General features: G+C 42.1%; 1 protein-coding gene across 2 annotated transcripts; it reads left to right on the forward strand.

The window, feature by feature from the left end:
• Window positions 1-1411: 1411 nt before the first annotated feature.
• gspt1 (G1 to S phase transition 1) lies at window positions 1412-16629 on the forward strand. 2 transcript variants are annotated; one of them, XM_023820792.2, is made up of 14 exons: window positions 1412-1859; window positions 2811-2852; window positions 4080-4316; window positions 8062-8095; window positions 8545-8622; window positions 8957-9137; window positions 10117-10271; window positions 11225-11365; window positions 11624-11717; window positions 13986-14066; window positions 14216-14389; window positions 14488-14577; window positions 14841-15009; window positions 15350-16629. In XM_023820792.2, exons 1-14 carry the CDS (start codon window positions 1667-1669, stop codon window positions 15400-15402), a joined length of 1722 nt encoding a protein of 573 aa, XP_023676560.1. In that variant the 5' UTR covers window positions 1412-1666; the 3' UTR covers window positions 15403-16629. The 2 variants fall into 2 exon arrangements, with proteins under 2 accessions (XP_023676560.1, XP_072568550.1); XM_072712449.1 differs by lacking the exon at window positions 1412-1859 and adding an exon at window positions 3129-3213 and having other exon boundaries at window positions 2826-2852.
• The last annotated feature ends 1571 nt before the right edge of the window (window positions 16630-18200 follow it).

An 18200-nucleotide genomic window follows, 5' to 3' on the forward strand; every position in this document is an offset into this window, starting at 1 on the left:
ACTCCGGAGTGAAGAGAGTTAAGCACTGTATCACTCTGATGAGTACTTTGATTAGATTTCAACCTTGGGGCACTGTCTGCTTCAGTTTTATTTCCATACAGTAACCGCTTTCAATAATTTAGAATTCATAATCAGCTGGTTATGAATTCTGGCCGCCAACCACACACTTTTGACATTGTCATTAAGGGCGTAAGAAATAGTTTGATATTGGGGGGATACAACTTAATAAGCTAATTTAAATGCAAAGGTCTGTTTATTAAGGGGGGGTAATCGAGCCAAATTATAAATATTCGTGAGTACAAGTTCGCCCGGTTCCTGCGCCCCATGATCATCAATGTAATTAGTGAAGATACAAATTTATATTAGTCATCTTGAAAGTATGTGTATAAACATACGGAACACGATTAATATGATTATAAAAATATGAAAAATAAGCAGTTTCTGTCATTTATAAAATCATTTTTGAAAAAAAGAGATTGTTGGCTATCTTACGGGATTATTTTGGTGCTGACTAAGCATACAGGAAGAACGTTTTTTTCATATCCCAGTGAGCGCATTCCGGTTAAATTGTTGGAAAATATGTAACAGCTTATATCATATCAGCTTATCAAGTATCATTTAAGCAAGTTTTTACCAATTCCCATTTCGAATTATTTTTATTCAACCTTATTGGGAGCATCCTGTACAATATGAATAAACATAACACATTTCCAACAAAGGGGATATAGAAACGCACAAATGTCAAACCATCGGGATTGCAGAAAGATTAATAGAGCATCGCAGGTTATGTGGCATACTAGGCATTTTACACTTTTGTTCTTTTACTGTTGTTCACTGTACTTTTCAAGTCCAACTTTTTTTAACCGGTGCAGCAGTTTCGCTTAAAATAACAGGAAGCTAGTTTTTCAACATTTATTTAAATATTTTCTCCGAAGCATCTTATACAGACTACAATTTACCAACCACTTATAAACGATATAAAAGCGAAACGCATTCTGGGTCCATCTGCAACTGCTATTTTCTTAATGCAATGTTGCGTTGGCCTTGCATGGTTGACTCGCTTAGCACTTTTTCGTCGAGACTGTATGTAGTTTGATTTATTTTACTATCAATATAAGACATAATATTTTGAGAACAATAGTGTAACACTACATTTCTTTATATAGGCATTCTCAGTACAATAGCCATTAGAAACACCAATCGTGTGCTAAAATAAAAAAAAGATCTTTTCTTCTGTTTGCATGTCTTTCGCGTTCGATACTTCAGCGATCATATAAAATAGACCACAATTCCCATAAACAAATCTTCCTTAAGGTCAGCGCTGATGCCTTTGCTTGATGCATGGAAATGTAGTTTTAATGTATCGAACTCGCTTTGGAAATACCTACATAAAGACACCATATCCCAGAATGCAAGATACCGACGGCGCTGCCTCTGGTTAGGGAGACTCGTCGGCACACACGAGGACTTGCTTTGAGTGCTGAGTTGCACCGCTCTCTTTTTGTAGTGTCGCCGTATTGAACCGGCTCAGCATTTCTTAGCAAAATAGTAAAGATTATCATACATGTAATAGGTCACTTTTAAGGCACGTTTTAGGAGAGTGGCTATCAAGCTAACTACGTCGTTGCCGCCACTTAGCAAGTTAGCCGCAGTAACAAGACCCGCGATGGACTCGAGAGACACTGCCCCTGATTCTTGGGAGCAGGAGGACGAAGTCGAGGCCCCGAGCGACGCGCAGCTCCAGTCCGCCTTCACTGCCCTCAACGTGAACGCCAAGCCGTTCGTCCCCAACATCAATGCTCCCGAATTCGTCCCGGCCTTTTTCCAGAGAGGGCCTTCGGAAGACCCCGAGGCCGGCGGTAAGATGACAGCTGGTATCAGCGGTAAAAACGCGTTAGCATGTGCAGCTGGCTGCTTGGGGGAAGCTAGCTGACTAGCCACCTAGGCGCTGATCTGCGGACGGAGGCATATGGAAGCGCTTGCTGACCGGGATTCCTCAGGTTAAATATAACCCGTGAATGTTGTCGTCGCTTTCCACGGTGGCTCACTCAGGCCCCAGCTCCGTCCGTGGTGTAACGGTCTCCACAGCTAACCGGGGTTAGGGTTATACGCCCGGGGAGGCGAGCTCTTCGCTAACCAGAGCTCATTCTCCCAAAGAAACCGCTAAGTAGCGTAAGGTTGGTACGACTTTAAGGTTAAACCCAATTTACCCAAACTCAAAACGATACTAGGTTTTAGTTAAACCTAGTTTAACCTAATCTTAAACGGTACTTTAAGACTGAACCCAGTTTACCTGAACTCTAAATGGTATATTTAACTGAAACAATTCACTGTAATTCTAAGTACTACTGTAAGATTAAGCCCAATTTACACTAACCCTAAATGCTCCATTAAGTCTAAACCCAATTCACCTTAAACCTAAGTGGTACATTTAATTTTTGTTAGAAAAACAGTAATCATTATTTGATTCTGTACTGGTTACTTCTCTTAGGAGTGGAATATAAAGAAATCTAACCAATCTACCCCTCCCATGCAGTGTTTTTACCGTAGTTTCTGTAAATCTGAATATTGGCATATATACCTGTGTCTTGTTCAAGAACTCGGATAGGCTATTTATGGAGGTGGTATAGTAGGGAATATAAGGTGTGCCATCCTGCAGACTAAAGTACTGCAGAAAATGTAGAAACCGTACCTTAAGAATGTGAAAAATCCCATGTTGCGTGATGTAAAGCAGTTTACACTTCTTTTTATTGGGTGATGTTATTAATGTAGTAACCCACAAGGTATGTACACTGTTTCTTTCTCCATAGGAAATGATACAGGAGCCACAATGGAGGTTTCAGAAACACTTGGTGCGTATATGTCTATACATGTATATGTGAGATTTGGTTTAAGGTATATGTGAGATTTGGTTTAATTTAAGGTTACATATGTTGCTATTCTAATTTCTTATTAGTTCTTGTGACAACTATCTTCACTGCATTTTAAATCTTCCTCTTCTGTTTAACAATAAATTGTTATAAACTGATTAGCATATTTTTTCTCCCTTCCTACTTTATATCAGTCTCCTGCTGTAGTGAGGACTGAGCAGATGTGTGCTGAACTGGCAGCATTTATCTTTTGGTTAGACCCTGTAGAAAGCTGGAATGCAGTAAGATAAACACCAAGTCTACAAGTCTGTGTGGATAGAACTTCCACTGCATATGTTCCGAAGTAAGAAAAGCCATTAAATCCTAGATTCAAACAAAGCTTTTGAGATTGATGATGGTGGTAAATTTTTTACACATTGTTCCTGAAAAAACCTCTTTTCCCCAGAAATACCCTGATTTATGAACCCAGTTTGAATTTTGCCTAGCTTAATTTAACTTAAAAAGAGCTGTTTTTTACATTTTGGCTAAGTTGTGGATTAATAATTGTAATTTCTAAACTGCATCTTGTGGTTCTTTCTAAAAGTTTGCAATGAGTTGCTGTTTGCGAGTTATCTGCATCATGCTTTTAATCGGCTGGTTTGTTCATTCTAATAGGCATTAACTGGACATGCTGTAGTTGGGGATGGAATGGGATGGAATGTTTAAAAGCCCCGTTTGTATGTTTTGTATGGAGATTTCCTTTAAAGTTATTTTAACTCTGTAAATCGAAATCTCTCTTGATACTTTAGCCTTTGTCTTTGCTATTGTTTACTGACGCTGTTTGTAAACGGTAAATATTCAGCGGGAATAGTAGAGGCCTTTGTACATGGCCAGTGAACTGCTTAATTCATCTGACTAGGCAAAGAAAGCATTGCTTATATGCAAAGAATCACAGAAGAGGGACCACTGCAAAATACAACACCTGATATACACTTCTTTTTCTTTGGGGGCTACTGTTTGCCTCCATTGGGGTGATTTTGTTCTGAAGTGTTTAGCTGTAAACTAGTGGAGACATTCATGTTTAATCATTGTCAGCTTCCTGTAGACAGAATGAGTGCTATGGCTTGAGAAGCGTTTGTTGCTAATGAATGATTTCGGGCCATTTTCTGCCTGTGTTCGTTCATGCCACACATCTTCCTCTGTTGACATGCTCATGTGGTTTTTCTGTAGCGCCGGTGGAGAATGGAGAGACAGAGATGAACACAGAGGAATCATGGGAGCAGAAGGAGGAGCCTGGTGAGGCAGAGTGTCGAAGCGGGCCCTACAGGAACATGGGCTCGGCGGAGGACCCTCAGCAGGAGGAGATGATGGAAGAGGAGGAGGAGATGCCTTTGCCTAAAGTAGCTCCTGCTCTGCCAGACGCGCCCAAGAAAGAACACGTCAATGTGGTGTTCATCGGCCACGTGGGTGAGTCTGTGCTCTTCACATAGTCCTGCTGCGCTGACTTCGCTCTCAGTTCATCATATGTTGATGCTTTTATCTTTAAAAGGAGGGTTCCTGTAAGATCTGAAGAACTTTTTATAGTGTCATCTTATCTGGAAGGTATATGACAGCTCTGAACTGAAAAATGTTTGGATTGCTGGTGCGTGAACATCAGATATTTTAACTTTTTTTCATAGTCAAATAGTATTGTCATGACAGTTGGGAAACTTATGTTATTTGAGGTTAAAAAAAAAAATGCTACCGATTTTGCAAAATGTCTACATCTTCATTGCCTCTGGCGCTCTGTCAAGGCTGCACAACATGTCAGCGGTAATGCTTTAACTAACGTTAAGTAGTCTGATGTGGACTCTGCACTAACAGAACCACATTTATGTGCCATGATAAAATGCATGATCATTTTAAGATTTCATAATCATTTTGATATTTGTGAGTTTCAAATTTTTTAAAACCACTTTTATATTTGTTACATATTTATTTGGATGCTTAAAGCCCTGCATAGCAGCTGACAGCCCTTTTCACGGGAATATACTGTTCTCTTGTGTTCTTTATCAATAGTTTGAGAGCCCTTGTAAGTTTTGTGAGTGTTACCATAGCTGCCAAAGTGATTGTGGGGATATGTAATTCACTACTGCAGAAGTAGATGGGGTTCTTTCTAAGATTCGTGTTTTTTTTTTTTTTTTTTTAATACTGCACTCTGTAGTAAAGGCACATCTCTCGAAGGGAACATGATGGCTATGGTTTCAAGGTGGGGGGCAAACGGAGGGGTTTGGTGTTAAGGCAATGCTGCTCAGTTCAGGAATCGGTCAATCTGTTCTCTGTATGGGGGATAATTGTATGCTAGTGAATGTCACTAACACATTGTGATTTTGATGCTGGCTGTCAACAGATTTGTTTTACAGTCCTGCCATACTGGGTTCTCCAGTAACTGTTAGCAGACAGCATTGTAGCGAGGTGATCACACCCATACGGAGCACTTTTCTTGTGATATTGGTTAAATTACATTTCCCTGGAGTATCTTTGTGTTGTTGCCTGGGCTTCATCCCCTTATTCAGTCTGTGCCTCCGTGCTGGAGCAGCACCAAAGCCCGCCTGATGCCAGCTGACTGGCATAAAGGCGTCTGTCTGGCTGCCACGGTGGCGTCTCGGAGGCCCGGTGTTTGTTTAGTGCCACGGTTCGTTCGGGATGACAGAGCGGCCGTTTCCGCCCGTGGGAGCGGGTTTCCTCCTCCCGCATTTTAATCCTTCAGCACTGTGGCTGATCGCTGCAAGTTTACCTGTACGATTTTTAAGCCTTGTTAAAAGTTTCCGCACATTTGTGTTGTGTGTAAGCGTGAGGTTGAAGTCAAACAGTGTAAGTTCTGATGCCGTTGGCCGTTGGATGTTTTTAGTGCACAAGATGTTTGTTTGGAATACCATCATCATCCGTTCTCCCCTATATGGCCCAGTGATGGTGTGTTGCATAGTTTTGGGATTTTTGCTGGTCAGGTAACCCACAACAGAGACTGTATTTTGATTGGTTATTTAAAACTGCTTTTCTAGTTATCTTGGGATCATCATAATAAAAATTCAAATCCGATTGTCAGGCTAAGAAACTGTCATTTGTCTATTTGATATTTTTGCTAATACAAATCTAACCAAATTTGTTGCATGGTATACAGGAGGAAAAAGCCACGTATGCATTTATCAGGCATGACGGTTAGGATTGCCCGAATGTGGAGGGCAGACAAAAGCTCTGTCTGTTCTGACTGAATCTGCCTGGTTGCCCATCATTCGGTGAAGCCAGCATCTTCACGTCAGTGTTGCCCTGCGTTTCGGCTGCTGTGCAGGTTACTCTTCAGCTTGAGAAGCTGCATTTCTGCCCAGTGGCTCACTGGTGCAGATGTACTTCATTCTGTTTTGCATTTTCAGTTGGTTTCCAGGAAAGCTTGGGGTCTCAGAAGGGGGCTTGGGGGATTCTGAGCCTGCGTGCCTCTAGTTCTCCTTTCTGATTTACCATATTGGTGACAGGCTTCAGCTGGGTTCTCTGTTAAGACATTCTTCAGTAACATTTTGGTTGCTCCTTTATTTTTCTCTGTGTGCCAAACTTCAGTCTGTCAAACACCCTGCTTATAGGCCATTTTCATGAAAGGATGGATCCATGGTCGAGAGCTCCCACGGTCTCCATGGAGTGACCGCCACTTAAAAGTATCTCACTTTGTGTCGTTTTGTTGCGGTGTTTTTGTATGGAGGGGAGGACTTGGTAGGGAATGTGGCCCTTTTCAGAATTTCTGGGTGGAGTGGAAGCTTTCAGGAACACTGAATGCTGAATTGGTGTTTCAGAAAGGATGGAGGGGGTCCCTGTTTTGTTACCACCGATCTGATCGGGCAATCCTAACCATCATATCTGCTAAATGCATACGTGGTGCTTTCCTCCCGTTTGCCACACAAAAAATTCAGCAGCATTTGTATTATTTGCAAAAGGGTGTGGCTCGACATGGATTATTGTCATGAATAGTTTTCACCTTATGTCCTCCATCTTCTGTTCCAGTTCTTCAAGAGCAGCAGGTGCACTTACCTTCAGCGGATGCAAAACTTTGGCCTGATGGCCGCATGAGTTTGCTGCAGTCCGACTGCATGCAATTTCAGGGGTTTTGGCATTTCTGAAGCTGGAATCTGTGAAGTGTGCTGCTACACACTGGCAAGAGAAGTAGAGCTGGCCACATCCGCTTAGATTTTTCACTGCTTCTGTTTGCTGGTCCCACATCAGCGGTGAAAAACTGTGAGTGTCTGCAGTTGTGACTAAAATGCAGATGGTTAACAGCAGTGGGCACATTGCCTTTTCAGTCCCTTGGGCGTCCTTGAGGGTTAGGGGTCTGCGTATAACGGCGCTTCATGCCAACTTGTTGAACCTTCCTTTCAGTTCACTCGGTGTGTCTTTTTTTATTATTTTGTTTGTAAAGCCATTCTCAAAATGCCCTCCAAAAGCATTCTTTAAAAGGGTCATCACTGTGTATGTTTTATGTATCCATATTATGAAAACAGTAGGATGTCATATCAGCACTTGTATGTGTGGCTTTATAAATAAGATCTTTTTTCCCCCTTCGTGAGTGTTTTTTTGAGTGTTTAGCATAAAAACATGAGTCATGTTGTCACATGCAGTATGTTTAAAGCCTCTTGACTGCACTTGAAATGTTTTTAAAGGTAGTTTCAGTCAGTCTGGGCTTAAATAATGTCACTGAATTTACCTACAAAGCCCCTAGTGTTTGCTTTTAATTATTGTCGTTAAAAGGCGAATGGAAATGCTGCATGACAGCATTATGTGTGATGTCATCATGAATCTTCCTGTTACGTTGTGAGAATTATGCTGCATTCCATTTGCCTCGGGATCCGATTTTCACATCCGCTAAAAACTCGGGAAAACCGAGTCAGATGCGTTCCATTTGCCACAGAAGTAGCAATACCATGGACCCATATGGAAACACGATTTTCTGCTTAGCCGGATTTAAAGTACCTCAGTTTAAATGGCCTTTATCTTCGTTCACTTACAATTAGCCCGAACTACCTTAAATCCGACTAATCATGAAATCCAATTCTAGCCCGGTTAATTGTTAGCCATTGTTAGCAATATCGCTTGATAACACATTGCGCGCGGTGCTTCACGTATAAAACTCCGTAGCAACACGTCCACAGATAATGTCGTTCTCATCTCTCCATTTATTTGTCTGCTTCAGATGCTGGGAAGTCCACTATTGGAGGACAGATCATGTAAGTAAAACACCTTCTTTTTTTTTCCTTTGGTGTGAGTGTGACAGTTGTGGTCATAAGATCTTAATAATTAAGTTGACTAATGCTTCATATGTCTAGGCTGAGAAACTCGGTTTCCTTCATAGCTGCGTTATGACTTGTCTGTCTGGGAGTAGCTTTGTCTCCCATGAAGAGCTTTGCGATGTGCTCGCCTGTGAGATTGAGCCGTGTTCACCCTGGATCAGGCCTTTGTCATCACAGCAGATCTTGCTGTTGAGATCCTGTGTGAGCTCACTTCCTGCTATTTCAATGAGATGTGGTGTGCGGAGTTGTTTTTAGAAACATCATCTATGTATTTTGTTTTGATTTCCCTACAGTACATTAGGGTGTCTCTACACATCTGTAACAGGCACTAATCTGTACTGGAATCAGCCTGAATAGACCGGCCCTGTTGTTCCTGCTTGTTGCAGGTATTTGACAGGAATGGTGGACAAACGGACCTTGGAGAAATATGAAAGGGAAGCAAAGGAGAAAAACAGAGAGACCTGGTGAGTGAGACTCCGCTGACCTTCTGTGAGGCGCAGCAGGTCTGCAGGACCTTGGATCGGGGGATGCAGTTAAATGTGCCTTGAGGTTCTAAACTGCACCCTAACACACTGAGCGTGAGCCTCATGTCAGCCTGGAGCTGTTTGCTGAGTGACTGCAGCTTTGTGTATTGTGGGTTTTGGGATGGATTGTGAGTCATGTTAATGACGCCATGTTTAATCTACGGCTGTGCAGTGTGATGCACATGATGTCAAATGAACTCCATAGTGCGATATTAATTGTTCTGTAAGATGGGTTATTTACGCGGGACACTTTGTCCTCTGGTTTCCTTGACAGGTACCTTTCTTGGGCTCTAGACACTAACCAGGAAGAGAGGGACAAAGGGAAGACTGTGGAAGTTGGCCGTGCCTATTTTGAAACGGAAAAAAAGCACTTTACCATTCTGGATGCCCCAGGCCATAAAAGCTTTGTCCCGAACATGATTGGCGGGGCGTCGCAGGCTGACTTGGCGGTGCTGGTGAGCTTTCCGGCCAAGCATTCCTATTTCTGGCAGCTCTTACCTGAGTGTTTGGCTTGTTGTTTGTTTGGCCTTCAGGTTATTCATGTATGGGCAAAACATGGGCGCTCTCATCCTTTGGTTGCTTAAGTCTATGGTTCGCAGAGCAAAGTAAAATGTTTGTTGATGCAACAACTCATTTGTGTCAGTTCAAAACATTGCATACATCACTACACAGGAAGTGTGAAAGTGAGGAAATCTCTTGGCCTGTTCTGCTTATTGAAGTATTTGCTTGTAAAATTTATCAGAGAATCAAAAGAGTTACTGGGAGCTTATTGGAGATCCATAGGTGTGAAACGCTATCTTTCTGTGCATCTGAAGAGGTCTCCACAGCCTTTGCCATGTGCAGTCCTGTGTTTTTGATTCAGTACTACCTGATAAGTAGTCCTTGTAGGTGACCTTGCCTGTGTCTCTGAGTTTGATGTATGTGGATCATGTCCTCCTCTAGTCACTTTTGCTTTGCTAAGCAGGCTGACTGCTGCTGTTTTCTCCATTTATGGCAGCAGTTTAATGCCAGATCTATTCTCGCTGCTTTTTACTGGGCTCACTTGTGACGTTGGCCCGTAAGCCTGGTCAGGTTGTCCTGCACATCGTGTGGCCTCCTGTTCCAATGCCCTGCACCATATCGAGATTTGTATAGACTGACTCATTACCGATACTGTAAATCTGTAGCTCTGATCTGAAGTGTGCCCTTCCATGATTGCTTTAGAAAGTTGTTTCTGGCTACTACTTATGACATGTAAAGGTTGTCACCTTGTACTCTTTCTGCTGAATGATTAACAGACTGAAGCTGATTGGGTTTTGTCCCAGTACATTTTTCTCTTGTTTCTGACTCAGACAGTATTTGTGGCTGTTTGGATGTTTACAGCATCTCTCCTTTATTACTGCCCCTCTGTCAGAGAGAGCAGTACTTGATTTTTTCGGCATTTCTAACTTTCAGGTGATTTCTGCACGGAAAGGCGAGTTTGAAACTGGCTTTGAGAAAGGTGGACAGACGAGAGAGCACGCCATGTTGGCAAAAACGGCCGGGGTCAAGCATTTGATAGTCCTCATCAACAAGATGGATGATCCCACGGTCAATTGGAGCCTGGATAGGTAAGGGGAAGGAAATGGCATTCCTGTTAAATCTGATGTATTGCTATTGGCCTTCAGTGTTTTTGCACTCAGCAAATGTAAAAATACACCTAAACACATAAAAAAACCTTGGATTGCGAGCATAATTCGTTCCGGAAACGTGCTCGTAATCCAAAGCGAATTTTCCCATTAGAAATAATGGAAACTCAGATGATTCGTTCCACAACCCAAACATTCATATAAAAATTATTAATACAAAATATAAAGTAAAAATACATAAAACAAATTAACCTGCACTTTACCTTTGAAAAGAATCATGGATGGTGTGAGGGAGACGAGAGAGGAGAAGAGGAGGGTTATTTTGTAGGACAACTATAACTATAACTAATGGAATCACTGCTATCTGTTGGCTCACTGGAATCTTTCTTTTTGTGCGACTAACAAGGAACCCATCCAATGACAGCCTCTTTTGCCTCCTTTTCGATGTGGACGTTACATTGTCATTAAACAGATTTATCGCTCGCACTGCAAAGGCCTTATTCGGGTGGTGCTTTTCTACTAAATTTTGACTATACAAGTGAGGCACGCCGACTGAGACCAAGCTTTGGAAACGATTGCCCACAATCACGCAGCGAGAGAGAGAGAAAGAGAAGAATCACGTAACGCTAGGCAGACAAAGCGTATACGTAATACTTGTATTGCAGGACCTCGTTTGTTCATCAAGTTAAAATTTAAGTTTTTGCTTGTCTTGCAAAACACTCGCAATCAGAGGCTTGACTGTATAAGGGTTTTGTAGGCATTTTTGTATTCAAAATGATACCTGCTGTGTTACAGAACAACTGCTTTCTGATCGCGTCGTGAACTTTTTCCTGTAGAAATATAAAGGTCTCCAGAGGTAGCATAAGCTGTTGGTGTTGTAGTCCAACCATGTAATTGACATTAATGGGACTGATATTGTTTTCCTTAATCCACAGGTATGAGGAATGTAAGGAGAAACTAGTGCCATTTTTGAAGAAGGTCGGCTTTAACCCCAAAAAAGACATTCATTTCATGCCCTGTTCAGGACTAACGGGGGCTAATCTTAAAGAACCCACAGAGCTGTGCCCTTGGTATACGTAAGTGCAGCGCTCTCTTCAAACAGGCTTCCGGCTTGGACAATCAGGCAATGTTCACAGCTACGGAGATACTCTCCACTAGGAATGCTACTTTGGGTAACCGGAGATGGTTACACTGCCCTTTTAGCTGGGATGTGTATTCATGTCTTCATAAAGGTACAAAAACCCTTAACTGTAGAGATTCAGGTCCTGTGGGTCAAACCCATCTGCCCTGTAGGGACAGGTGAGGTGACGGGAACATGTTCTTCCTTTCTGCAGGGGTTTACCCTTCATTCCACACCTTGACAGTTTGCCAAACTTCAACAGATCGAGCGACGGACCTGTTCGGTTACCCATCGTCGACAAGTACAAGGTAGGTGGCCATCTTGGACCCGTGGCAGGAGTGTGTATGTGGGACTTCAGTCTTTGTGTGTTCATATGCACAGTACTCTGGCTATATATTCTGTTCCAAAGTCTTCAACCTCAGAATTTGCCTACGTTGTAGGAGTTTTTAGGAGGCTTATCTTTTTTCAAACATAAAATTTTAGAAGGGGACATTAGTGTCACTGTGCACATAAGCCACTGCTCTCGCGTGGGGGCAGCTTGTGGCTCAGTGGCCAAAGCCTCTTCCCCTGTGATCAAAAGGTTGCCGGGTCAAGCCCAGCTTCGGCACTTCTGTGGGCCCTTTGGCAAGGCCCTTGACCCCTGGCTCTATGAGCACTCCTATGGGTGGCTGCTCTTCACAGCCAGCTTGGTTTCACCTACCGAGAGCAAGTTGGGGGAGGCGTAAAAATAATTTCACCACGGGGATGAATAAAAAGTATCTATTAGTATAATTATTATATTAAACTCCAGTGTTTCCCCTACCATTATATTAGGGGGGTGCCCTGCCCCCCCTTGAAGGTCAAGTTAATTTAATTTTATTTAATTTTCTATATAGCGCCAGATCACAACAGAAGTCATTTAAGGTTACCTTTCCTATAGATGTTATTTAGAGACAAAAATGACAAGATGCACATTGCGCATTTACAATTCTCCCCTGCTCTCTGTATCGCGCATGGCGGAGTTCCGCCCTGATGCGCGTGCACAGACACGTGCGTGCACACACAGGTGAGCACACTCCCACCAGCGGACAGAGCGCGCGCGTCGGGAAATATATCGCGTCAACCACCTGAAAAGCAGACAAATATGTTTTGTTTTTTTTTGACTGCTGTCATTAAAAGAAACACATGAACACCATGAATCCTGTCTGTCTGCCACCCCCCCCCTCCAAAAAAAGCTGTAAACTTAGGGGAAACACTGAACTCCTTGCTCCTTACATTATGCTTTTGATGCACTTCTGCATGATATGCACGACCTTCTCTGCATGTTCAGTTGCAGAATGCAGCCAGATTACAAGAAGTCACTGGACAGTTAAACCTTTTGGCAAAAAGCTACTTTTGCGTGGGTGTGTTCTAGTCCCAGATGGCGCGATGATGTGAAATTCCTTCCGTCCCCTGGTTCATCTGCTGTCCTGATTGTGTAAGAGGGCCGTTGTGAAATGGGGAAGGTGCACAGTGGGGCTTGTTGCATCTCTGCTGCTGAGGCTAAGGTCACTTTCATACTGTTATGGAAAGTTTAGGCCGCAATACCAACAGCAGGAGTCCAGACTTTTGGGGGACTGAAGAAGAATCACTGGGAAGCAGTTCCTGGAGTATTTATCCATAAGTTGTACAAACTGCTTAGTGTTTTCTCAAGTCTGTAAAAAAAAAATGTTTGACATTCATAAAAATGTTGCATAATTTTTGCAACCTGGAATAAAAATTTTTTGAAAAATTCACACTGGTAAGAAACAGATTTACATATACGAGTGGTGCACCGATACAGACATTAGACAGGTACCAGTATAGTTTTTGTCTAATATTGCTGATTGGTGAAACTTGACTGTGCTGATCAGAGAATTTTTTTTAAAAATTTTTTGTTCTGTGTGAAACAAAAGCTGGATCTGCCCAGATTTAATAAGGAATAATGAACATTCCACAGACCATTATATCTGAATAATTTTCACCCGCCCCGTGTTTTACGAGGATCATCCCATATTGTAAAATAAAAATGCTGTGTACCGTTTTGATCCAATACGCAACACATTTTGTTTTGTATCTTTGGGCCACACCATCACTCCCCCCTCATTTTATTGCTGGTCCCTTGGACTGGGGGGGGGGCATAATTAATTTAAATATCGACCAAAATTTACACATCAGACATCTTGAATGAATATTTCCAAATACCAACACATTAACCATTCTCCTGCATCTCTACACCCATTCATGTTGTTTTCATGTTTGTCAATTATTCATGTGAAATATTAGCTAGTAATGCTGGTAATGCATTAAAATAAAACCCAAACTGAATAGGCCAACTTATATAGCTTAATGAATGGAAATTCACTGTTAATTGAGGGTGTTGGACTGTTTCGGACAGACTTGTTTTTAATGACAGACCTGTTCTGAATGAATGCTGCCTTCTGTAAAGTACTGTTTGTCTTTAAATAGTCAAGGGCAGTGACTCTTTTGGTCTTTTTGAAGATTCATTTCCACTTGAAATCTGAAGGATATGTGTCTTATCTCTGCTGCACACAATACATGTCTACCTTCTTGTGCAGGATATGGGCACTGTGATCCTTGGGAAGCTGGAGTCCGGATCTATCAGCAAAGCACAGCAGCTTGTGATGATGCCAAACAGGGTAAGGGGCTTGATTGAGGGCCACCGCTTTGACCCACCACTCTTGGAGAGCTCTGAGCAGCGGCCTTTAGGCCAGTTGCAGGTGGTCTTAGTGCCTGAAATGATGACACGCATTTCGCATGTCGTGAATGTCTGTGCTGTGCCCTCCAGCACATTGTGGAGGTCCTAAGTCTGCTCTCTGACGACGTGGAGACGGACGATGCCAGCCCCGGGGAGAACCTCAAGTTAAGGCTGAAGGGAATCGAGGAGGAGGAGATCCTGCCCGGCTTCATCCTCTGCAATGCCGAGAACCTCTGTCATACTGGGCGCACCTTTGACGCCCAGGTAGAGCTCCATCAAGTCTCTGTGTACTTCCTCTGAGAGTCTTAAATGCAGCAGTGGCATCATATTTAATATCTAATTCCTGCCTCCCCTCCCCCCAGATTGTGATTATTGAACATAAATCGATCATCTGTCCCGGTTACAACGCGGTCTTACACATCCATACCTGTATTGAAGAAGTACAAATAACAGTAAGTACACACCAAGCATTGGGACTGTTTTTGGCATTGAAAGTCATTTTGAAGGCTCCTTTTCACATCTGAGTAAGGCTGATGTTGATTGTAATACACACACACACACACGCACAGACACACACGTCTATACTTCCATGAGGTATTTTTTTAGTCTGTATAACTGGTGTGTGACTGCTGGCTCCTTGTTACTTTTTCTATTGTACCATGTGCTGTATGAACGCTGACGTAAAACAGGTAAATTAAATCGCTGTTCTCCTTAGGCCTTAATATGCCTGGTAGACAAGAAAACGGGCGAGAAGAGCAAGACACGGCCGCGGTTCGTCAAACAAGACCAAGTGTGTATTGCCCGCTTACGGACAGCTGGAACCATCTGCCTTGAGACCTTCAAAGACTTTCCCCAGATGGGAAGGTTTACTCTTCGAGATGAAGGTTGGAAAACGTGCTTTTGATGGGGTGTTAGTGCATGCTACACGACAGACGACAGTGGAGAACAGGTTCTCTAAGAAAATGATTTTGGGTACTTCCTACAAAATCTGGCTTAAGGTTACGTGTCTTCTAGCACCTGTTAAGTGAATGGGTTTGAATTTTTCCCTATATCTATATATTTTCCTGGATAAAAACTTTTTCAGAGGTGTAACAGATCTGATCTTGGGGTCTTTTAGATCCCTTCTGCCAGTTTGGATTATTTGAAGTAGTTTGTCTCCCTTCTGAATGACTTGGAATCTTTACTATGAGAATCTGTGATCAATTTCTGTTTTCTTTGTTGCAGGCAAGACCATCGCTATTGGCAAAGTGTTAAAACTGGTGCCCGAAAAGGACTAAGGGGTGTGGGAACGCTGGCCCCAACAGCTCTGTTAAGGGTGGACACGCGCTGCTGTCCACTTCACCTTGTGGGAGCAGGAGATTGATCAGAAATCAACCTTAAAGAATCTCACAGTGAATGAAGAATTGGTTTTTAAGAAAAGCAGTATCTAACAAACAGTCCAGCGTGTGTCAGCTTTCTCATATTGAGAGCCAGCTACGTCCGTCGTTTATGACCCACACACTTACAATGATCTCTGCTTTAGATTTCAGCCGACACCTTTGTCCATAATCTCCTTCCTTCATAAAGGAAGTTGGTGCAGTTATATTAAGTATACAGAGTTTGCTGGCAATGGAACTATAGTTTATACAAATGAATTTTAAAAAACAAACAAACGGATATGTTGAGAACCTGGTCTTACACGTGTCTCTTTGCAAATCTGGATTGGTTTCTCAAAACAATATTCTTGCTGCAAGCGTGAGTGCACGTTATTCAACCCTGTTAATGAAGTGCTTCATGTAAAGAGGATCCACTGTAAGCTGGTCATTGTAAAACAGTTTTTTGGCGATTATGGTTCCTGTTACACACCAGACTCTACGGCCAGGCCGTAGCGGTTGTTTTCAAAGAGCTATTATGCAGTCATCACTGATTTATTATGGTTACTCTGATACGACTGTTGGACAGACTAAACCATTTGTTTTTAATGTGTAAATGCTTTATCTTGGCCTTGTCTCAAAGCTAATTCATGCCCTTCCATGCAACCCTCGGGCCAGTCGCCCTCTTTCTCCTTGAGCCGCTTTTCAGCCTTTTGCCCCACAGGCGTCCAGATGACAGCAGCCCGTTACATAGACCCGTGAGCAGCCGGCGGGCAGTGCGTCATCTGGGCTGCCTTGCCACAGAGTTGCAATGCAGCCAGCCAAGATCCAACCCAGGTTTCTGCTGCTGGCCCTGCCTTTTGTCCATCACTGGCCCACTCTTATGCGTGGGAAAAAGATATTTTTGTCAAGCAAATTGGTCCACTTTATTTGGATGTTACCCTCTTTTTGGTTTTCAGTTGTAATTGGAATAATTCAGAGTGTGAATAACTCGACTTACGACTCGCAGCACCTTCATCTGAGGCAAATTTGGGACGGTTAATGCTCCTCTGAGATAGAAGTGCCAACCTTTTTATGGGGCTGTTCTCTGATTTCAGTCCATGTAGACTTTTTACTTTTAAATATTCTGAAATTAAACAATCCAAAAGAAAATGTTGCTCTCAGTTATTAAAATATTGCGTTGCTGTTCTGTTTGAGACCTTTTCAAAGTAACGATGTGTGAAATGAGTCTGACTGCACACTGTGTACAGTAATGACACAGATGGTGGCTGTTACATTAAGTTGTCAGCTTATCACATGACTAAACATCAGATAAGCACAGAAAACATTTTGAGAGACTGAATACAGTTAAAAATGGCAGGCCAAAACACATGCCTACAGTCTACCATTAAAGTTAAGTTTTATTTTGACGGTTTTATTTTAGTCAAGTTTCACTGAAAATCTCCAGAAGCAATCTGAAGGGCAAACGAAAAATTACAAGGTCAATTCAGTCGTGTTAAACAGCACAGAAAGGGAAACTAGGTTTGCAGGCAGGTGAAACAGGACTAGTATGCAAAACATGAGACAACCCTTCACAGAATAGGATTGAATAAGTATATGCACCTGTCAGATATATTGTGTAACCCGAAGATGCTGTAAAGAAAGGTGCTCTGATTAACTGTACAGGTAATGGTCATGATCAATGAGTTGAATGGATTTTTCTTTTCCTCTGCATACAGCTTGTTTACTGAACAACCTGTAGGCTGTAGCTGTCATGCCTCACTTACCTTGCTGGCTGCCTTCACTACCCTGTGAAGTCTTGTTGCTGCATGTATTCAGGTTACCAAATGAGAAAGTTCAAACCGATTCTATAAATAAAGGCATTGTTGTCCAAGGACATAAGCTGCTGTCTCCATCCAAATGGGATCAATTTTTTTTTTCCTTAAAATTTTCTATGCAGTTGGTGCTAAGGTACTTGTATTTGTCAAGTCATAGTCTGTTAATCCTTATGATGATAATGACATGCACATGATGAAGTCAGGAAGGACTATTTCAGAGTTTGAAGTACTGCCAGTTGCAGTTTTGTGAATAGTCTCTGCTGAATAGAGATGGCATCCTCGTAAAAATCTTGACATGAAGTTTCCAGCAATGTTGTTTTTTTATTATTTTTTATTAAATCTCATAACTACATAGTCAAAGAGATAAAAACCACATGTGGAATGTAGTTTAGTATTTTTGTGGAGGAAAACATGATAAAATAAGATTATCCTCGTTAATAGGACTAAACTTTAGATTCATTTTGAGTTTTGCCTTCAGCATTCTTTTTGTAAAACATAAGATTTGGATTACAAAAAAACAGACCTTTCGGAGTTTCCTCAGCTATCCAGTTTCGTCCTGCAGACCAAAGACATGCTGTTACATTAACTGCTATCTCCAAATTGCTGGTATCATATATGCCCTGTAAAAGGGTTCTCCTGCCTTGAACCTGTAATTGCCTGATATAGGGTTCATGATACCCGTAAGACTGACTAGGATAAAGCATTTGAAGATTGTTGGATTTTATCTGAAAATTCGTTTAGCTCAACTGAGTAACACATTAATAATAGGTGGATGATAGTATTTGTAAACTACGCGTTGTACACATTGTGCAGGATCATACAAACAGTAAATGCAAATTGTAATTTAATCGGAATGTCATATATACTGTAAACTACAAACACGATAATGTTACTTTGATAGAATAT

The sequence above is a fragment of the Paramormyrops kingsleyae genome, chromosome 5, assembly GCF_048594095.1.
Source record: "Paramormyrops kingsleyae isolate MSU_618 chromosome 5, PKINGS_0.4, whole genome shotgun sequence".
Taxonomy (NCBI): Eukaryota; Metazoa; Chordata; class Actinopteri; order Osteoglossiformes; family Mormyridae; genus Paramormyrops; species Paramormyrops kingsleyae.

What these genes read in the sequence shown, in the direction of transcription:
- gspt1 (XM_023820792.2), top strand. Translation starts at nt 1,667, where the DNA reads ATGGACTCGAGAGACACTGCCCCTGATTCTTGGGAGCAGGAGGACGAA. An exon ending in GGAAGACCCCGAGGCCGGCG is followed by an intron (nt 1,860 to 2,810) that starts GTAAGATGACAG and finishes CTTTCTCCATAG; the next exon opens with GAAATGATACAGGAGCCACA. An exon ending in GGTGTTCATCGGCCACGTGG is followed by an intron (nt 4,317 to 8,061) that starts GTGAGTCTGTGC and finishes TGTCTGCTTCAG; the next exon opens with ATGCTGGGAAGTCCACTATT.